General features: G+C 52.1%; 1 protein-coding gene across 4 annotated transcripts; it reads right to left on the bottom strand.

Annotated features, from left to right (window-relative positions):
* Positions 1–4,108: 4,108 nt before the first annotated feature.
* Positions 4,109–19,732, bottom strand: AGTRAP (angiotensin II receptor associated protein). Of its 4 annotated transcripts, none has more exons than XM_012807262.2 (5): positions 19,598–19,732; positions 10,464–10,498; positions 7,272–7,377; positions 6,044–6,239; positions 4,109–4,818 (listed from the first exon to the last, which is right to left on the bottom strand). In XM_012807262.2, the coding sequence occupies exons 1-5, from the start codon at positions 19,622–19,624 to the stop codon at positions 4,703–4,705; spliced, it is 480 nt and encodes a 159-aa protein (XP_012662716.1). In that variant the 5' UTR covers positions 19,625–19,732; the 3' UTR covers positions 4,109–4,702. The 4 variants fall into 4 exon arrangements, with proteins under 4 accessions (XP_012662716.1, XP_023370984.1, XP_023370982.1 ...); XM_023515216.1 differs by having other exon boundaries at positions 6,065–6,239; XM_023515214.1 differs by lacking the exon at positions 19,598–19,732 and having other exon boundaries at positions 10,464–10,726.
* Between the last annotated feature and the right edge of the window lie 2,185 nt (positions 19,733–21,917).

Genomic DNA, 21,917 nt, shown 5'->3' with positions numbered 1-21,917 from the left:
TGTGCTCTGGGAGCCCCAGTTTCCCTGGCAGTGATGGGAGGAGGATGCTCGGTCACACTCTTTCATACACTGGTTAACATTTCTTTTGAGCAAAGGGTTTGAGCAAAGCTTGGTTTAAATCCTAAATGTGCCATGTAACTGGCTATGTAAGAGACAACAGTCTCTTAACCTCACTGTGCCTCAAAACAAAATACTTTAAAAACCACTGGGTGAGGGGACCTCTAAGCTTCCTTCAAACTCAAATCTGTGAGTCTGAGCTTCCATCTCAGATATGTTTTGTAACCACCTGTTGACGCTGCGTATAGCTTCTGGACTTCGACTGGTACTTACAAGCACCCAGCCACAGGGAGAACTGGACCCTCGGAGTTCTGCTACTGCCAGTGAGGAAAACCTCTATTTTGCTTCCTGAAAAATGTTCCAACATTTTGAAAACTTGTATAAATGTTCCTTGAATTTATACCAAATGAATAGATGGAGGGGCAGCCAGACTGGTCACCATCTCCCTCTCTTTGAATAATTACATAGTGGGCAGTGCCTGTGGCTCAAAGGAGCAAGGCGCCGGCCCCATATGCCAGAGGTTGCGGGTTCAAACCCAGCCCTGGCCAAAAAAAAAAAAAAAAGATGAATAACTACATGGTAGTAGAGGCAATGAGATCTAAAACATTTCTGGAACATTTACATTTTCAATTCCCCACTAATCCATGAGTCAGACACTATTCTTATTCCCATTTTTCACACGACAAGACTGAGGCACAGTGAGGTTAAGAGACTGTTGTCTCTTACATAGCCAGTTACATGGCATATTTAGGATTTAAACCAAGCTTTGCTGGCTCCAGAGCCAGTTCGGAGACAGAGTGTGAAAATTAGAATTTCTGCACCATTTTGGAGACTGAGGAGCAGCTCTAGTCCGGTTTTGGCCAACTGGAGCAGGCAGTGACTTCCCCTAGTTTCTGTGGCTTCCTTATCTGGTAGGCTCAGCTTTGAGAAAACAAGAAATAGATTTGAAAACTAGACAAGTGAGTTCAATCCCCTCTAGCAGGAGACCTGAGGCAAGTGGAATTTGCTCCCTGGGGTGGACAGTTTCTAGAATGTCAGACACTATAAACTCAAACCTAGAGAGTGCCTTGCTTCCAAGTCTCTACTGACATGGGCCTTTTATTTTATTTACTTATTTTTTTTTACTTTTTTTTGCAGTTTTTGGCCAGGGCCAGGTTTGAACCCACCACCTCTGGTATATGGGGCCAGTGCCCTATTCCTTTGAGCCACAGGTGCTGCCTGACATTTATTTTTATTTTTTATTTTTATTTTTTGAGACAGAGTCTCACTATGTTGCCCTGAGTTGAGTGCTGTAGTGTCATAGCTCACAGCAATCTCAAACTCTTGGGTTTAAGCAATTCTCTTACCTTAGCCTCCCAAGTAGCTGGGACTACAGGCGCCTGCCACAATGCCTGGCTATTTTTTGGTTGTAGTTGTCATTTGGTGTTTGGCAGGCCCAGGCTGGATTCAAACCGGCCAGCTCCGGTGTATGTGGCTGGCACCCTAGCTGCTGAGCTACAGGTGCCAGGCCGACATGGGCCTTTTAAAAGGAACGTGATCAGGCTGGGTGTGGTGGCTCATACCTGGAATCCTAGTACTCTGGGTGGCTAAGCCAGGCAGATCCCTTGAGGTCAGGAGTTCGAGACCAGCCTGAGCAAGAGTGAGTGAGACCCGCCCTCCCATCTCTACTAAAAATAGAAAAACTAGCCAGGCATTGTGGCGAGTGCCTATAGTCCAGTTGTTCTCAACTTTCCTAATGCTGCAGCCCTTTAATTGGTTGGGAACTGCTCAACCAGCAGGTTGAAAACTGCTGCTGTAGTCCCAGCTACTTGGGAGGCTGAGGCAGGAGGATCACTTGAGCCCAGGATTTGAGCTTGTTATAAGCGAGGCTGATGATGTACTTTACCCTCAGAGTCCCACAAGAGTGAGACTCTGCCTCTATCAGTGAATAAAGGAACATGATGGTGAGAATGTCTGACTGGATAGCCTGGTCCACAGTTCAGCCCACCCCAGGTTGAACTCCTGGCCTTGCCCGGGCCCATCCTTCCTCTTGTCTAGTGGCAGCTCCAGCCTCCCAGCTGCTGGGGCCCCACAGCTCACAGCCACTGGCTCCTCTCTGCCTCCTACAGCCAATCCAACAGCAGATCTGTTGTCTGCCTTCAAAGTGTGTCCAAGAGAGACCGCTTGTAACTACCCCCCAGCTCCTGCCACCAACATGATCCTTTTAGAGTGTAAGCCAGACATGGTCTGACTGGGGCCTTCCAGGGGCTCACGCCTCACTCAGCACTAGTACTCTGGGTGGCTAAGCCAGGCAGATCCCTCAGGTCAAAATCCTTAAGATGACCTATGTGACATCAGCTGCCTTCCTCACCTCCTTCCCCCTCCCTCCCTCTGCCCCAGGCACAGGCATGCTTGCTCTGCCTCAGGCCTTCTTGTTAACTATACCCTTGCCTGGAGTTTCTCATGTAAAAAAGCTTCTTCTGGGTGGCTTTTCCCCCACTCTGGTGTCCCTTTACCCATAGGGGGCTCACAAGGGCCCTGCTGTGTGCATGGTGTCAGCCACACTGGAGACCCCCACCATTCCTTGGGCTCTTGAAGCCACTTTGCTGGGATTTCTGGGGAGCTGGAGCATCTAAGTCACCCTCTCCCCACCTCAGAGCAGCCCCTGCCAATAACCAGAAAGCCCGGACCCCTTGCTTTTCATGTCAGGGTTTGCTTCTGGGGACCCCCTCCTGAGCCAGGAGCCATCCCCTCTCCCTCCCCAAAGAGCTGGTCCAGCTTGGGCATCTTGCCCTAGGAGGAACGGAGGCCTCTGGACACACTGCTGCCTGCTCTGTTTCATCAGGTGCTACCACCTGTACCCTCCTCACCAATGCCCAGGCCAAGGCCCCGCCCTGGCTTGTCATTCCTTTTGGAAATCAAACATGTTCATGACACAGCACACAGGCACATATGCCGCAAGCCTTCCCTGTGCCAGAAGTGGCACAAATAAGAGAGTTCCATTGCCCTCAGGCCACACCCTCCTCCACTCAAGGCCACTGCAGTCATGAACTTGAAGTGTCCTCCTGGTCCCTACTCTTCTGTATTACTGCACATACTGCCGAAGACACTATATGGCACTGCTGTGAAGTCTTAAACTTCACACTAATGCCATTCTGCTGTCTGCTTTGATCACCTCTGGGGGACAAATGTTGATAGAAATAAGTCCAGTTCATTTGCTGTGACTGATGAGTAGACTCACGAGCCTGTGTGCCCAGACTCTGCTGTGGGGCTGTTTCCAGTTTCTCACAGCTGCAGCTACTCGGGAGCCCTCACCCGCCTGGAGACCTGTGTTCCCTTTTGGGGTCTTGCCTCAGTGTGTAATCCTCACAACAGGAAGACCCCTAACATCGGAGGGGTTCATCACTGCAGCCCCTGGCTGCGTTGGGTACCTGGCAGGTGCTTGGCCTCTTCTGACTGATGGATGGATATAGGAAAGCAGTGGGGCTGTGCACTAGGCCTTGATGTCTTAGTGCCAGGGGCGAACAGGATGGCCTGGAAAAGTCCGGGCACCTGGTGCTCACAGGGCAGAAGAGCCAACTGTGAACAGCCGGACCAGACCCACTGCTAGCCCAAGTCAGTTGTGACCAGAACACGGCTGCCAGGAAGAGGTCACCTCTAGCCTTCTAACCCTACATCAGTGGCTCAAAGAGCAACTCTGCTTCTGCTAACAACTCTGGGCCAGACACTTTGCATCATCACCCCCTGGGCAGGCACTAGCCCTATTCTAGAAGACACTGAGGGCACATGGCAGTAAGAGGCAGAGCAGGATTCACCCAAGTACGCAGGCCCACTGCTTCAGACAAATGTATGCCCATGGCATACCCACCAGTGCTCTCCTCTGCTGTGGCCTCAACTGGGCCAGAGCCGGGCACAGGGCAGGCCCAGCCCAGCTGATACCTAAGTGCTATGCTTCCTTCTGCCACAACAGAACAGGGCAGCTCAGCCCAAGCTCCAGCATGGGATTCAAGGGAAGAATTTTTCCAGGGATGGCAAGCCAGGCCCTGGTACAGCCAGGAAATAGAGGCACAGCCCAGCTACAGACCAAACTTTAATGCCACCTCTAATGCCTCGGCTCCAGGAAGGGCAGCTGGAGGCTACGGTGGGTCATGGGTGCTGCAAAACCTGCCTCCAGCCCCAGGCACCAAGTGACCAGTCAGTAAGAAGCACGGGGACCTCACTCCCATGCTGAACTGCTCTTGGGGCTGAGCATGACCTGAAGGTCTCCATGCTCCGGAGGAAGGACTCAACAAACTGTGGGGACCTGGGTGGGCATCACGGGCCCTCAGAGGCCTGAGTCTGACTCAGGCTGAGGCCTCCATGCTGAGGCCTCCATGCTGCAGCTATGGGGCAGAAGGACAAGAGACCGTGGTTCCAACCTGGGGACCAAGGAGTGTCTTGAAGTGAGGGGAGGTCTCAGGGAGTTTGGGACAGGAGTGTACACAGGGCTGGGGGCACCCAGGGGTTCCTGGGCTCTCAGGGTACTTGATTCAGGCAGCCCCTAAGATGGGAAGACACACTCCACCTAAGGTCCCAGAAAGGGAGGCCAGGGGCATCCCTGGAATGACCTCCCAGGTACAAGGAAGGTGATGGTGCCAGGGCGGGGCCAGGTGTGATGGGGCTGGTTTCAATACCCGGGGGTGGCTTGACCCCTGCCGTCTGGGATGGCAAAGGGGTCCGCAGGTGCCTCTGTAGAGTCAATTGTCTGGTAGGCACTACGATCCTGAGAAGGTCCGAGGAAACCTAGAGGGTAGGGGACACCAAGGGAAGCAAAAAGGAAGGGTGAGAGCTCAGGTGCATCTAATGAGTCCAGACTGAGATTCACCCTGGCAGCCAGAGCTGGGAGTCCTGATACCACGGAAGGTGAGCCCGCAGGCAGCCCCAGGCACTAGCCTTTAGTATCTTTCGTTCAATCCTCTTGTATCCCTATGGAGCAGGTATTTTTATAGTTCCCACTTTACAGATGAGAAAACTGAGGGTCAAAGAGATTATCTGATGCACCCAAGATCACGGAGCCCTAAGCTGATGATGCTGGGGCTGAAACCTGGGCCCTAAGCCAGTGTCCCTGCCTCAAGCAGGCCACACTCAGGACTGTGCCCAGCCCTGGCACCAGCTCCTCTCTCAGGCACGAAGACCTTCCCCACTATGCACATCTGTCCTGGGATCCTGAACAAGTCCCAAAGGCTATAGGCCTCAGTTTCCTCATCTGTCCAATGGGAGGAAATTCCTAACTCCCATCATGGGGGTGTGGGGGGGGCAGGCCTGGGCAGTGCTGAGGTCAGCTAGGGCATCCCCAGACCACTCCTGCTCTTGCCCTGGCTGCTTCCTTGGGTCAGTCACAGGCTACTCCCAATCCTTCCCCACTTGTATCAAAAAGAGACAGAAAGTAAAATAGGTCAGAAAGCAGGAAAATGGCTAGGCCACCACAAGAATGGGGTATAGGAATGCAGAGAGGGCGTGGGAGAGGGCAGGAAGGGGGCTGGGCAGAGGGGGCAGGGGCCAGTCAGTGGGGAAAATGAGGATCCCGTGGTACACACCGATACTGGCTCCCCTTGGCCACCCAGCGCTGTCTCTGCCACAGGAGAGGCATGACCCCACGTGGCAAATCAATGGGGCCCCAGCAACAGGGCCAGGTGGGAACAGAGAGGAGGAGCTGCTCTGGCAGGTGCCTGTAGGCCTCATGCTGCTTCTGGGAGCTGAATGCCCCCCAACCCCCCGAAGCGCCCCTGCTCCGGGCTGAGAGGTGGCCCTGGCCGAGGCCTGACTGCAGGGAAAGGTCATAGCACAGCAGACCAGCCAGGGGATACAGGGCTCTTGCAGCAGAGATCAGGTGCTTATACCCTTTTAGCCTGAGTGGAGCGACACGTCATACTCCTCTGTGCATCTGCAGCCCTGGTCCCATGTGGCAAGGCCAATGGGCGAGGGAGAGAATAGAGAGGTCAGAGCAGCCTGGAGGTGGTGGCCTCACCAATGTGGATCAGGAGCTCACCCCCACGCTCTCGGTACATGTGGTAGACGAGGTAGCAGGAGAAGGGCTTGAGCAGCAGGCTGAGGATGGCCATGCCGGCTCCAAAGCGTCCCACGTCTGTGAGGGTGGCCATTCCGTAGAAGATACTGATGTGCACGATGTCCAGGAAGATGGTGGCCAGCAAGCCACCCAGAAACTGCAAGACATGTCACATGTTTGCTGGAAAATAGACCAGAAAGCAGGTGGGGGCCGTAGATGGGCTAGAGATTGCAGGCTGGCGGCAGGGACACTGGGGCCCAGGTCTGGATCCAGCCTGTCAGCCCCACTGGAGCCTTCACCCACCCATCTCCGTCATCTCCTGAGGCCATCAGGGCACAGAACTTGCCTCCAGGGCCTTCAAGACAGAAGGTCCCTGAGAGTTCACCCAATCCATCTCCACCACAAAATTTCCTTTCTTTTTTTTTTTTTGGAGATGGGAGTTTCATTATGCCCTTGGTAGAGTGCTATAGCATCACAGCTCATAGCAACTTCCAACTCTTGGGCTTAAGCTATTCTCTTGCCGCAGCCTCCCAAGTAGCTGGGACTACAGGCACCTACCACAACACCTGGCTATTTTTTGATTGCAGTTGTCGTTGTTTAGCTGGCCTAGGCTTGTTTTGAACCCCCATACCCTTGGTGTATGTGGCTGGCGCTGTAAGCACTGTGCTATGGGTGCCAAGCCCACAAAGAAAATTTTCTTCTCAGTTGTCCTGTGAGGCCCCAGCCTTGGCCCGAAGAGGCCTGAGGTGGAGTGCTCACTGCCTGTGGGGCTCAGTGGGTGCTGGGAAGCTCCCCTGTGGGAGATGTGGCCATGTGGGTCAACTCTCCTTCATAAAGTAGTGGGGTTCCCTCTTGGCTAGGTCTCCCAGCATCTCCCTCCCCCTAAAGAGCCCCCAAAGTGTGTCATAGGAGAATGCTCCTCTGCCCTTTCGGAATGGCCAGTCTGGGGCATGGGTGGGACCCCGCCCTATGCCTTTCTTAGGGAAGACAATTGAAGACTTGGGGTTCTCCAAGCCAGACAAGCAGAACAACAGGCCAGGACAGTGCAGACTCATGTGGGCTGATTTTCAAGCCCTTAGACAACAGGAAGGGAGGAAAGACTGGAACAGGAGCAAAAGGCAGAGGTGGGACCAGGCCCACCCTGCCCTACTGCCCAGCTCCCGGGCACCTCCTGCCCTGCCCAACTTACCATGCTTATGGCATCCACAGAGTCAGGCTGAGCCACGGCCCACACGCCCAAGGCTAGGATGGTGAAGTTGGCCCAGGCGTAGGCGCCTGAGAAGTCGATGCACCCCCTGTAGGAAGAGGCACCTCAGTCCCATCACAGGGTCACCACCCTGCAGGTGCCCTCCCTCCTGTTCTGGGGTTTCAAGAGCTCCTCCAAGAACAGGCCACAGTCTATGAGGCCAGCCAGCTGTGTACCAGCAATGTCAGCAGATCCCACTGGCTCCACTTCCCGCCCAGATGCTGAGTCTGACCCCAGCCCTGCGGGTCCAAACCACTATCCTCCCCCGCTAGGATTCCTGCTATAGCCACCCACACCGGGCTCCTGACTGCCACTTGTCCTCTAAGTAGCACCCAGCAGTGTAAACCATGCACTGTCACTTTTCTGCTACAAAATCCTCCAACAGTCCTCTGTCCCATTTGGAATAAAATATAGACTGTTCACCAGGGGCCAGTGGGAGCTGCTGAATGCAGCCCCGCCCTTCCTGACGCCCCAGCACTGCCCTGTGCTCAGCTCTCCACCTTGAACTCTCCACCACTTTTGCCATTGGTGTCAGCATGAACATACACTTTGAGACCCCTTCCCTCACCAACTAATGCTGAGTTCTACCTTTCCCAGCACAATGCCACCCTATTCTACTTTTTAGGGTCCTACTACTCACAATCCAAAGAAAATCACAGGTAACATTTACAGGGCACTTGCTAGTGTATGGCATGGTTCTAAGCGCTTGAAATTAACTCATTTGTGTGCATTTGTGTGTTAACAATAATTCTAGGAGGGAGGAGCTGTTATTCTCCTCTCACGGATAAAGAAACTGAGTCACAGAAAGGTTAAGAAACTTGCTCAAGGTCACATAGCTACTAGGGCTGGGATTTGAACAACCCGGCTAGATAGGCCATGTTCTGCCCACCCTGCTGTGCTGCATAGAAAGTCCAGGGGACAGGGACCGTGAGCAGGAGGGAGGGGACCTGTGCACACACAGGGCACTTCATAAGTTCTAATGACGTTTGCTGAAGCGTAACATGCAGAAAACGTGTGCAAAGTCCCGAAGTGTTAAGTGCAATTAGGCACAATAGGTCTTTGAATTATTTATTTCTTTATTTATTTTTTGAGACAGAGTTTCACTATGTCGCTCTTGGTAGAGTGCCATGGTGTCAGAGCTCACAGCAACCTCAAACTCTTGGACTTAAGCAATTCTTTGCCTTAGCCTCCCAGGTAGCTGGGACTACAGGCGCCTATCACAACAGCTTTTTTTTGGTTATTGTCACTGTTGTTTAGCAGGCCTGGGCCAGGTTCGAGCCTACCAGCCCCAGTACATGTGGGTGGCACCCTAACCACTGAGCCCTATTTTTTATTTTTATAGAGATTAGGGTCTTGCCATATTGCACAGACTGGTCTTGAACTCCTGCCCTCAAGCAATCCTCTTGCCTCAGCCTCCTGAAGTGCTGGGATTACAGATGTAAGCCACCTCACCCAGCCATCGTTTTTTTTTTGGACACAGAGTCTCAAGCTGTCGCCCTGGGTAGAGTACCATGGCATCACAGCTCACAGCAACCTCTAACTCTCCTGGGCTCAAGCGATTCTCCTGCCTCAGCCAAGAGCTGGGATTACAGGTGCCTGCCACAATGCCTGGCTTTTTTTGGTTGCAGCTGTCATTGTTGTTTGGCAGGCTGGGGCTGGATTGGAACCCTCCAGTTCAGGTGTCTGTGGCTGGCGCCTTAGCCACTTGAGCCACAGGCGCCAAGACTCTTTTTCTGTCTTGAGACAGAGTCTCACTTTGTCACCTTGGGTAGAATGCTGTGGCATCATAGCTCACAGCAACCTCAGACTCTTTGGCTCAAGTGATCCTTTTGCCTCACCCTCCTGAGCAGCTGCGACTACAGGCGTCTACTACAACACCGAGATATTTTTAGAGATGGGGTCTCCCTCTTGCTCAGCCTGGTCTTGATCTTTGGAGGTTAGGGGATCTACCCACCTCGGCCTCCCAGAGTGCTAGGATTACAGGTGTGAGGCACTGCACTCGGTCTGATCATCTTTTGCTTTTAAGAAAGCAGGTGACGGGCGCCGGCCCTATATACCGAGGGTGGTAGGTTCAAACCCGGCCCAGGCCAAACTGCTACAAAAAAATAGCCGGGTGTTGTGGTGGGTGCCCTGTAGTCCCAGCTGCCTGGGAGGCTGAGGCAGGAGAATCACCTAAGCCCAGGAGCTAGAGGTTGCTGTGAGCTGTGATGTCCCGGCACTCTACTGAGGGCAAGAAAGTAAGACTCTGTTTCTAAAAAAAAAAAAAAAGAAAGAAAGAAAAAAGAAAGCAGGTGCCAAGCGCACTCATTAACTCAGAGCCTTGGGGAGTTTGACTGAGAAATCTGCACCTTGGCCCTGCCTCAAAGATGGCAAGCTGTCTAGCCCTGTTCACATTACCCACAGCTGTTTTTTTTTTTTTTTTTTTTTTTTTTTTGAGACAGAGCCTCAAGCTGTCCCCCTGGGTAGAGTGCCATGGCATTACAGCTCACAGCAACCTCCAACTCCTGGGCTTAAGCGAGTCTCCTGCCTCTGCCTCCCAAGTAGCTGGGACCACAGGCGCCCGCCACAACGCCCGGCTATTTTTTGGTTGCAGCCGTCATTGTTGTTTGGCGGGTCCGGGCTGGGGATTCGAACCCGCCACCTTAGGTGTATGTGGCTGGCGCCTTAGCCGGTTGAGCTACAGGCGCCGAGCCCCCACAGCTGTTTAATGTGCACTGCACTTCAACATCTGCAAGATGCGCCTGGGAGCTCAAAGGTTCCCAATCTTAGTTTGGTAGAGAAATCTCCTAGGAGCTCAACAGGTAAAAGAGATGGGAATAAGCAATGCTGGAGCCCCACTGTGCAGCAGGCCCTGCTGAGCGTCCCAGGGGCACGGCCATACTTCTCCCTCCCAGCTCTAGGGCTGTGCAGTCCTATGCCCATCCTACAGGTGGAAACCAAAACTTTGACAGGCAGAGCTGTTCATGCATAGTGACCCAGCTAAAACATGGCAGCACCAGGATCTGACCTGGCTGACCCAGAGCCCAGGAGACACATGGCCCCTGAGTTAAGAGACATGTAGACACACATCCCAGGAAACACAGCACAGAGCCAGGGGATGCGGGGACGTAGCCATGTACCCACAGAGTCACTTACCAGACTGTTAGCACCCAGTGAATGAGAAGAATCACCTGTGGTACAACGAGAGAGAACAGATCCGTGAATGTGCCCATCACAGGAGGCCCCCGCCTGGCACCTCTGAGGGCCTCGGACATGTCTATCTTGCAACAGCAAGTGGCTCAGGGTGAAGGAGCAAGAACACACGCCAGGCCAGGGCAGCTGCCACTTCATCCTCTTAGCTTTCCCCTGGGGCAGCTGACACCTATACCTCTTCCTCCGTCTGAGGGCCAGGGGGTTCCTTTGGGGGCTGCACTGAATCTGCTCTGGAATCAGAAATGGGGGGCTCACAAGAGGGAGATTTCTGGGGAAATGAGCTGGGGCACCGTGGGGGGCAGAGGGGAGGGTGGCATGGGTGGAGAGGAAGTGCCTGGGAGGGTGGCAGGAGATAGGTGGGGGACCTTGGGCCCTGGGAAGGAGCAAGGGAAGCTGTGGGAAGCTTCTCTTCAGGGAGACAGTGTGTTGTAAAAAGGAAAAAAAAACCCTCTGGCTTTTTTTTTCTGGATTTCTGCAATATTGCAGCCTTTTTATTGCCCTCTAGGTCCTTAAAACCCATTTACAGGGACTAGTCTTTACTCCTGATAACCAGAAGGCCCTAACTGGAGAGCACGCAGAAAACGAAGAATGGGGGGGGGCACTTGTGGCTCGGTGAGTAGGGCACCGGCCCCATATACCGAGGGTGGCGTGTTCAAACCCGGCCCTGGCCAAACTGCAACAAAAAAATAACCAGGCATTGTGGCTCGCGCCTGTAGTCCCAGCTACTCAGGAGGCTCAGGCAAGAGAATCGCCTAAAGCCCAAGAGCTGGAGGTTGCTGTGAGCTGCGATGCCACGGCAGTCTACTGAGGGTGACAAAGTGAGACTCAGTCTCTAAAAAAAAAAACAGGGAATAGGGGCTGTGTGGAGGGCAGGCACCTGCAGCCAGAGCTTCCAAAGAGCAGGGTCCTGGGCTGAGTGGAAAGGCTGAGCTGGGATGGGCCAGGCCAAGGAGGGAGCCAGGCCTGGGGCACTGGGCAGAGGGAGGGTGTAGCAGGGGCTCACTCAGGGTGGCCCTGGAGGCCTGAAGCCCCCAGTGAGGAGTTCAGTGGGGCCCAGTGGCCAATGGGAGTTTACTTAGTATGGAGTTTACTCTTGGGAGGTAGTGTCACGGTGGGAAGGAGAGTTGCCAAGTGCCTGGGGTGCAGGTGGTGTGCTGGGCCCAGACAGCAGGTTGGAACAAAAATCTGAAGTGAGAGGCCCAGGTTTCTGGCATGAGTGAAAAGGCAGAAGCAGACATCACCACCTGTGAGAAAGTATTTCCAGGAGAGCCGCTGTCTACCGTGCCCCTTCTACATTCCAGGTCCTACTCCTGACACCTCCCATAACCTCATCTGGGCCTCACAACAGCCTCTGGGACAGATATTATTATTTTTTTTATTTTTGAGACAGAGCCTCAAGCTGTCACCCTGGGTACAGTGCTATGGGTCACAGCTCACAGCAACCTCCAACTCCTGGGCTTAAGCAATTCTCTTGCCTTAGCCTCCCAAGTAGACTACAGGCGCCTGCCACGATGCCTGGCTATTTTTTGGTTGTAGTTGTCCTTGTTGTTTGGCAGGCCCGGGCTGGATTCGAACCTGCCAGCTCTGGTGTATGTGGCTGGCGCCTTAGTCGCTTGAGCCACAGGCACTGAGCCAGACATTATTACTATCTCCATTATTATCCCTCTGGGGAAACTTGCCTCAGAGGTCAATTGCTTTAATCAAGATTCCACAAACAGCAAGTGGCAAAACTAGAATTAAATTTGAGCTCTGACCCCAAACCTTTACACGGGAAGCATGAGCTTTCGGCTAAGAGGGGGCATTTGGGCTTGCAAGAAATGTGGGTGTCCTTCACACACAGGGCAGATGAAATGTAGTGCAGACAGCTGGGACACTTCACCTTCACCTCCACTCTGCCCAGTGTCAGAGTGAATAAACCAGACAAAAGGGCCTGGATGGGAGGCTCAAAAGAAAGAAGACTAGGAAAATAATTCTCTAAGGACTGATGCACCCATCTCTGTAAGGCGATCTCATGGCTCTGAACAGGCTGAGTCAGTACATCTCGGAAGGCTACCCTAGGAGGCATTGTCCCAGACCATCCATCTCCATTTGTTATTGAGCACCTCCGAGTTGATAGGTACCACTGTTTCCATACATGAATCCACAGAGTCCTTACAATCCTCTGAGGTACTCTTATCCCCATTTTACAGATAAGAAAACTGAGGCTCAGAGGTTAAGTAACCTGCCCGAGGTCACACAGCAGGCCAGCAACAGAGTCAGGATTCAAACCTAGAACGTACTGTCTGGATATTAGGCCTCTCCCCATCGCAAAGATGGGGGAACTGAGTCAGGGGAGGTATATTCTTCTATGGGTTCTCTTCCTAGGAGCTTATCAGAAGTGATTAAATGGTGCTAAGTTTCTTTTTCTTTTCTTTCTTTTTTTTTTTTTTTTTTTTTGAGAGAGTTTCACTATGTCACCCTCAGTAGAATGCTGTGGCATCACTGCTCACAGCAACCTCAAACTCTTGGGCTTAAGCAATTCTCTTGCCTCAGCCTCCTGAGTAGCTGGGACTACAGGCACTCACCACAATGCCTGGCTATTATTTTGTTGTACTTTTGACTATTGTTTAGCAGGCTGGGCTGGGTTCAAACCCTTCAGCCCTGGTGTATGTGGCTGGCACCCTAACCACTGAGCTATGGGCGCCAACCCAGTGCTAAGTTTCTTAAACAGTGACAGTCTAAACCCAGCATCACTGGCACCTGCTCTGCCTCCACCCTGGGGGGTCCTAAGGTGGCAGGGCAGACATGGAGTCACATTCCTAAGACTGACGCCTGGCGAGACACTCAGTAACCAGGTACCCAGCCTCTGTCACATGGGATCCAATGAGATCCTGTCTTCAAGGGAAGTTAGAGCAAAGGAGAAGGAACCTCACCATATGGCAGGGAAGGGCTCTCTGAGGAAGTGACAGGCCTTGGGCACAGCAGAAAGAAGAGCATTTTGAGCAGGGAGGGCAATACCTGCAAAGGCTCTATGGCAGAAGGGGTTATGGAACATTCTAGAAACCAAAAAGAAGCCAGTGTTGTTGGAGCAGAAGGCAAAAAGAGAGTAGGGAGGAGGCAGAAAGCTGGGGGTGGGCAGGGCTGGGCCTGGAGGGGATTCTTTTTTTTTTTTTTTTTCTTTTTTTTGAGACTGAGTCTTAAGCTGTCGTCCTGGGTAGACTGCTGTGGCATCACAGCTCACAGCAACCTCCAATTCATGGGCTTAAGTGATTCTTTTGCCTCAGCCTCCCAAGTAGCTGGGATTATAGGTGCCTGCCACGTGCCCAGCTATTTTTTTGGTTGTAGTTGTCATTGTTGTTTGGCAGGCCTGGGCTAGATTCGAACATGCCTGCTCTGGTTTATGTGGCAGGCACCTTAGTGGCATGAGCTACAGGCGCCGAGGCAAGGGATTCTGATCTTTTATCTTCAGAGCTAACCCTGTCCTGTCTCCCCTCCAGGAAACTCTGGCCCAGGGGGAAGGGACCTGCTGATGGCCTCACCACATAGTCACCACAGTGGTCCTGACATCCATCCGGCTTTAGACTAAGAGAAGCCACCGAGGAAGGAGGCAGAGGGGAGGCAGCTCACATCACGCTTTCTTCCCCAAATCAACACTTAACTGTCACCATCTGGACTTCTGTTTCAGAATTAATCTTCATTTCCAAGTCCTCTGGCTCCTGTATCTGCACTCTGCACACAACAGTCTTTACTAAGTGGGTGTTTTTGGGCCCTGCAGAGCCCTGGACTGCTGAGGACAGAATGGGGGTTAAGATGAAAGGCTGATCAGCATGAGGGGCCCCTTTGGGCCGATCCTTGGAATGACCTGTGTGTGAGATACGCATTTCTTCTGGGGCTGGAAGGGCTCCAGGCAAGGAGCGAGCACCAGCTAAGGTCACACTGCCATCTCCGTTAGGGAAGCAAATGGTATAATCTGGCAATACTTCAGCTCCTTAAAAGATATACAATCCTGTGGGTAAGAAATCCTCAGGACTCTGACAAAAGTACAGCTAGTTGGGAGACAAGTAGAGAAAGAAAGGCGGCCAGAAACCAAATTGCATGATTACAGCAACCCCCTCTCCGTGCTCCTGTAAATCCTCATGGCCCCGACGAGGGTATACCCATCTTGGGAGGACAGCTAGTGATGACAGAGAGGAGGTCAGAGACCAAATGGCACGGTCACAGCAAACCCTTCCCACCCTCTCAAGATGACTTCCTTTACCTCTCATGACCGCTTCCCACATTCCAACTACACTAATTAAAGTCCCTTGAAACTGTGAACTGGGTTGGCGCCTGTGGCTCAAGGAGTAGGGTGCCAGCCCCACATACTGGAGGTGGTGGGTTCAAACCCAGCCCCGGCCAAAAATTGCAAAAAAAGAAACTGTGAGCTGAACTGACTTCTGGTCAGATTCCATTCTTCTTTAAAATAAAACCTATCCTTGATCCCTGGACGGGGTTCCTCTCTGTCTTTCGAGCTCTGGCCGGACTCTATCCCTAAACCTCTCAAATCCCATCTATGTTATGCCACTTTTGTTTTATAAACATTTAAGAAAGACAGCACCATTTGATCCCTTATATACACCCCTAGGTAAAGGAACACACAAAGCCTCCCCTGCCTCAGTTTCCCCATCTTTGTAGTAGGAAGGTGCACCCCCCTAACCCAGGGAGGCTGAATGTTCAGGAAAACTCCAGAGAAAAACTGAGCCACATAGGCCCTGACCTCCCTGGCAGCCCAAGGAAGGTGACAGCACAAAAGAATTGTCTGCTGGGGAAGTTTCCAGCAAATAAGGAGACACTGAGTGTCCCCAGGTAGTGTCTGAAAGAGGAGCTGGAAACAGGGGAGGGACCTGAGCTAAATAGGAGAGAGTTACTGGGACCAAGGAGACCCTGAACAGCAGGACCTTCCCTGGCTGGGCAGGAAAAAAGCTGCACCTGAGCCCCCAAACTAGCAGATTCCACTATAGTGCTCAGCCCAGAGGAGCCTGCCCAGCTGTTCCCCGGGCAGGAGCCAATGGGCTGAGGCAGCAGGGGGTTGCAGGACACTGTGTGTGTGTGTGTGTGTGGGGGGGACAGAGGATAGGAGACGTGGATGCTGGTCCAGGGGCCAAGGACTCAGGTTCCTTCTCTGTGGCAGGCAGTGTATGCAGTGATGGTACCATCTGTCCACAGGGGAACTCCATCCACCAGAGAGACAGGAGTCTGCACGGTCACTTCGGGACAGGCTTCCTGCAGCAACCACAACAGTAGCAGCATCGCCTGCTACAGACAGGTGCCTACTTGCTACATGTCCACCCTGCTCTGGACACTTGACCCAGGTCATCTGTATTACCCTACGGGGCAGCAATAAGGCTCTGAGAGATTAAACTGGCCCGGTTTGTACAGCTTATTAAACAACAGAGCCCAGACACAATTCTTGGAATTAGTCCCTCAGCCTGAGGGTTTAATCTAATTCTACACTGCGTCCTGGGCTAACAGGGCCTCCTCTAATCACTCCGGAAGGTAAGGGCCTATTTTTTATCCTCTTTTTATGGTGAAGAAACAGATACTCTGAGGTTAAGAAACCCACTCCAGGTGACAGAACTAAGCAGCACGGCCTGGCCTTGAAAGCAGGTCAGTCTGGCCCCATGGCCTGGGCTCTCTCTGCTCCGCTGCACTGTCAGGATCCAGAAGAGTGAGGAAAGGGTGGATGGAAATGGGGAAGTCAACCTGGAGAAGGGCAGGCCTAGGAGAGAGCAAGGGGCTGTGCAGACTAAGAAACCACTAGAGACCTTGGAAGGTTGCGGCGGGACTTCCCAGACAGGGGGTGGACAGACCCACCAGCTACCTACAGATCAACATACTGAACATACTCTGATCAGCCTTGTGCAGACACTTGGCAACCTGTCACATGGGATGGTGAGATTCCCCCAGGGTAGCTGAGACCTAGGGACTCCAGTTAGGGCTGCCACACAGGGGCTCCATGACTTAGAAACTGTGTAACCTTATGCAAGTCACACCTGACCTCTCCGAACTACTGTTTGTGCTTCTGTAAAGTAGAGGTAATAGCCAGGTGCCGTGGCTCATGCCTATAATCCCAGCATTTGAGAGGCTGACTCAGTGGATTGCCTGAGCTCACAGGTTTGAGACCAGCCTAAGCGAGAGTGAGGCTTCTCCAAAAGGGCATTGTGGTAGGCGCCTGTACTCCCAGCTACTCAGGAGGCTGAGGCAAGAGAATCCCTTAAGCCCAGAAGTTTAAAGTTGCTGTGAGCTATGATGCCATGGCGCTGTACTGAGAGCAGCATAGTGAGACTCAGTCTCAAAAGTAAATAAATAAATAGAGATAATAATATCAGCTTCACAGCCTTATTGTGTGGATCCAGTGGTACAGGGAGGTGCAGAGGTATGGGCAGCACAGGGAGTCAGCCCAGGATAGGTAGCAGGCCTCATTACTACCATTACACAGTCTGCTTCCTGAGTTGTTTTTATGTTTTAAAAGATGGGGTCTCACTTTGTTGCCCAGGGTAGAATGCAGTAGTGCAGTCACAGCTCATTGCAGCCTTGAACTCCTGGGCTCAAGAGACTATATGCATGTGCCACCATGCCTGGCTAATTTTTTTTTTTTTTTTTTTGTAGAGAAAGGGTCTTAGTATGTTGACCAGGTTAGTCTTGAATGCCTGGCCTCCAGCTGTCCTCCCATCTTGGCCTCCCAAAGTACTGGGATCACAGGGGTGAGCTGGCCAAAAGTCTAGTTCTTTCAAAACTTGTCACAGTGTTATTTTTCCAGCTTAGGACTTAAGAGAGGCACAGATGGGGCTCGGTTACGGCCTTTTGTTTCTTCTCAGTTGGCAGCACTGCCCACTCTGGCTGGGTTGGGCATAAACAGTCAGTCAGCCAAAGTCCAAGGAAGGTAAGAAATATGAGAGAGAGAGGGGGCACAGGCCCAGGGTGCAGTTCCCCACCTCCTGAGGGGCTCTGGCCTCAGAACATTCCATATAAGTGCCTGCAAGCAAGAAGTCAACAGCTGCCCTCCACAAGGTAGCCGGATTTAGCAAACAAAAATACAGAACACCCAATTAATTCTGAATTTCAGATAATGAATAATTTTTTTTTGCCACTAGATCACCAGGGACAGATCATGAACAATTTGCTAATAAGTCCCAAATATTGCCTGAGACACACTTATACTACAAATTTGTTCATTGCTAACCTAAAATCCAAACTCAAAGGGAGGTCCTGTATGTTACTTGGCCAATCAACTCAAAACCTCTGGGCTCTTAATTGTCTCTAATAGTAGCTAAGAGCCTTAGAGACATGGGGTCTGGTTTCCCACGTCAAGGGCAGGACCTTTTTATCCCAGGCACCAGGAGCCACACAGCTCACACCTGTGGGCACTCCTGATCTGTCAGGCTCATAAAGTTGCTCTTAAAGCCTTAAACAGACTAAACCCTCATGAGCAGCAGTGGTTCTCAACCTTCCCAATGCCACGATGTAATTTCATTGTTACAAAGAGGTAGCACACATTGAGAACCACACATTGAGAACCGCTGCTCTTGAGGGACACAGATAGTTAAAGCTGGAGTCAGCCCTAACTAGTATGGTACCCAGGAAAGAACAGGGCACTGGAGTCTGATCCCTGTGGGTTCAAATCCTGACTCTGCCACTTACTCCCTGTGGGAACTTGGCAACTCACGTGAGCTGAGCTGAAGTTTGCTCATCTGTAAAAAGATGGCAGTATCAGCTTTCTCAGAGGTTGCTGTAATTAAATAACCCAGCCTGCCACAGATGCCACATCCCTGAAAGCTCTCTTCCCTTCCAACTCCTGCGGCCCCATTCCTCACCTGATCCTATCTTAGCAATTATTTCAGGCAAATCTTTCATCAGAGAAAAGGCAGTTGGTGTTAACCCCACATGGCCTGGAACAGAGTGAGTTTTGATACCAAACAACCTCAGCTGCCCTCATGTAAACTTCTTCCCAGTTCACCCTTCTACCCAAGTCCATTCTTTTGCTCCAGCCATCTGTATCCACAGCTGTTGACAGGAAGCTTCAGGAAGGTTTGCTGAATCAAGCACCATTAAGGAGGGGAAACTGCCTACGCACAGACTAAGTAATAATCTAAACGTGGGTTATGTTGCTATTGAGTAGCCATCTCTCTTCCAGATTCCCTTAGTTCCAGACACCAAAGGGTGCTAAAAGCTTTGTCACTGGTGAGTAAGAGGGCATTCCTGGACAGTGTCAAAGCAGACTGCACCAAAACCCCAAATGGCCGGTTTGGTCCAAGGTCCATACCTTCCTGACCAGAGCTAAGTCTCCGAGCCCCTCTGCTGCAAAGGAGCCCAGAGGCGTGGGCGACCGAGGCTGGGCGGGCGGGGAGAAAAAGAAGAACAGTTGCTGGCGGCCTGACCAACCGAGCCGGACCGGCTCAGGAAATGAAGACACTCCCAGGAAGCCCTGCAGCGTTTTCCCAAATGCGCGAAGTTGGGGTTTGGGGGGGCGGGGGGAGGGTTGGTAACTTCTATTGGACTTCGTGCTTCTCCATTATGAAATAAGGACGTTAGATTTATACACTTCGGGAAACCAAATGTTCGGGAACATATGATTTTCTTAACCTGATGTAGCAAACAAAGGCAGTACGGTACCAGGACCCTGGGCAGAGGTCCAGCCCCTCTGTCCGGGTAGGAGAGGTGGGCCACCTGCCAAGCCACGCCCTGGGCTCCGGGGTAGGGGATGGCCACTCCCCGCGTTGTCCTCCCCCCTCCAGGAAAATTCCTGGAGCGCACGCCAGAGCAATCCTGAGACCCGCACCCCACTAGTGGGTCCGGCTCCAGGAAGGGGCGGCCCGTTAACTCCTCTGCCACTTCCAGCCTGCCTCTCTTGGTTGTTCTTACCGGCCTTTCCCTGGATCCCTCTCCCGGCTGCGGCCTGAGGGCTCACCTCCTGCTTACTTGGGATCCAAGCATTCCCTGTCTCCCGACCACCCCAAATGGGGATAGTCTGCCCTAAACTCTCGATCTTCCCACCTTCCTTTAAAAAGCAAATGCCCCACGCCCTTCAGGTAGAGGAGGCCCGCCCCACCCGCCGCCACCTTCAAGTTCACCGCGGGCAGCTCCATCCCGGCCCAGGCGGAGGGCACCTGCGCGGCCGCCGCGGGGGCTCCTGGGCTCCGAACTCCGCGAACAAACTTGGCCGGCCCCGCCCCTCCCGCTGCGCCAGCCCCAACCCCAGCTCCGCTCCGGAACACGTGAGTGGCCCCGTGGGTCACGTGAACGCTGCCGGGTCGCTAGGAGACGGCGTCCGCAGCTTTAGTGTCCCGGCTCCCACCAGGGCAGGACCTGGGATGGGCTGGCAGAAGTTCGGGATTTGTGTCGCGCGGGACGCAACATCCTGTCTGGCTAAAATATCACACAAGGCGGGTGATGGGTGATTGCCCGGAGGACCTGGGGGGCGGCCAGGTGCGGGGTGCCTTTGTGGCAATCCCTGGTGTCTCATCCCTGAGAGCATCGCTCTCTCCCTGAGTAGACAGGTTATTTGCAATAATTACCTCTTAGGATCCTTGTGAGGATAAATGAGTTAATTCAAGTTGACAAAAAAAAAAAATTATACTGACACTTGTTTTTTTGTTGTTTTGAGACAGAGTCTCAAGCTGTCACCCTTGGTAGAGGGCTGTAGCGTCACAGCTCACAGCAACCTCAAACTCTTGGGCTTAAGCGATCCCCTTGCCTCAGCTTCCAAGTAGCTGGGACTACAGTGTCGGCCACAGGCCCAGCTATATTTTTGTTGTAATTGTCATTGTTGTTTGGTGGGCCTAGGCTAGATTCGAACCTACCAGCTCCGGTGTATGTGGCTGGCACCGTAGCCCCTTGAGCTACAGGCACTGAGCCTACAATGACACTTCTTTTTTTTTAATTTTATTTATTTATTTTTGAAACGGAGCCTCAAGCTATCCCCCTGGGTAGAGTGCCATGGCATCACGCTCACAGCAACCTCCAACTCCTGGGCTCAAGCGAGTCTCCTGCCTCAGCCTCCCAAGTAGCTGGGACTACAGGCGCCCGCCACAACGCCTGGCCATTTTTTGGTTGCAGCCATCATTGTTGTTTGGCAGCCCGGGCTGGGGATTCGAACCCGCCACCTTAGGTGTATGTGGCTGGCGCCTTAGCCACTTGAGCCACAGGCGCGGAGTCAATGACACTTCTTAAAGCAGCAAGGAGGACTATTCAAAACTATTGCAATACAGGTGTTGCCATGCGGGAGGTGGATTGGTCTCAACTCTAAATACAGCAGGGACAAGTGGGGATTTATAGCTATAGAGTAGAGTGAAGACTCAGTGGGTGGAAAATTACTATGAGGAGACATCAAAGGTGTATGTGGGGTGTTCCTGTTAAAACTGAGTTGTGTAGGCCCACCAGGAGCAAAAGGATGGGGATGGTCAAGGCCTAGTAAGAAGAGGGTTGGGGGAGAGGATGGAGTCTGAAGAAAAAAAAGAAGAAGGTGGCTCAGGCGTCTAAAGTTTGGACAAAGAGCGAGTCCATATCAGTGTAAAATGCCATGCCCAGAACAGTGCCTGGAACCCAGTAATTGGGCAGCTGTTGTTATGATCAACAACATATGTTATGATTCGAACACAGCACTGGTTAGAGCCCATTTGAATCAGCATATCAAAAAGTTTAGAAAACTAGCTGGAAAACCAGCAGAAATTCCTCCCTCAATTGTGCAGGCAGGAACTGAGGAAAGAAAGGTCTTGTCTTGCCTGACATCTTAAAGACTGTTGGCTCCAACCCCCAAATAGGAACATTGGAACATTAATCCCACCCCGACGTCCAGCCCCCTGGCTGCCCCATTCTTCATTCATTACTAGAGAAAACGTTAACTTTTCTAGTGAGGACACTAGCTGGGTGTGGATCCCCTCCGGGTCCATCTGAGTGTTCTTTCCAGGAGGGGAGAGACCCTATCGGAACCCACTGGACTGCCTGGGTGGGTCCCAAATAATGTCAAGACCTGTAGTCTCTCCATATACAAAAGAAAGGATTCTTCCAGATGGATGAGGGCTTCAGGGCCCATAGGCCTAACTTACTGTCCCATTTAGAGGCACAGACTTCCAGCCCAGAGGGTGCTATAGCCCAATGTCTGCCTGTAACCAACAGCTGGTCAGCTTTAGAGACTACCCTAATGATGAGATCATGGTGATCTAGGATTGGCTACTATTTCTAGTATTAATTATTAGCTAATTATAATTATCAGCAAAGTACTTAAGACAGTAATTCCTCTATGTACATATCATAACATTATTATGTTGTTATTATTAATTTATCAGTTTCTTCTTTAAAAATATTTCCTATCGGATTTTAGATATGTTTAGTCCAAGCCTTTAGGTATGTAGTAAAATTTGATCACTTTTTTTTTTTTTT

This window comes from Otolemur garnettii, unplaced genomic scaffold (assembly GCF_000181295.1).
Source record: "Otolemur garnettii isolate 467f Iridium unplaced genomic scaffold, OtoGar3 scaffold00067, whole genome shotgun sequence".
Taxonomy (NCBI): Eukaryota; Metazoa; Chordata; class Mammalia; order Primates; family Galagidae; genus Otolemur; species Otolemur garnettii.
Note: the sequence above shows the minus strand (reverse complement) of the source record. Positions and strands in the feature narration are given on the sequence as shown.

What these genes read in the sequence shown, in the direction of transcription:
- AGTRAP (XM_023515214.1), bottom strand. Translation starts at nt 10,582, where the DNA reads ATGTCCGAGGCCCTCAGAGGTGCCAGGCGGGGGCCTCCTGTGATGGGC. An exon ending in CACTGGGTGCTAACAGTCTG is followed by an intron (nt 7,378 to 10,463) that starts GTAAGTGACTCT and finishes CTCTTCCTACAG; the next exon opens with GGGGTGCATCGACTTCTCAG. An exon ending in CTGTGGATGCCATAAGCATG is followed by an intron (nt 6,240 to 7,271) that starts GTAAGTTGGGCA and finishes CATGTCTTGCAG; the next exon opens with TTTCTGGGTGGCTTGCTGGC.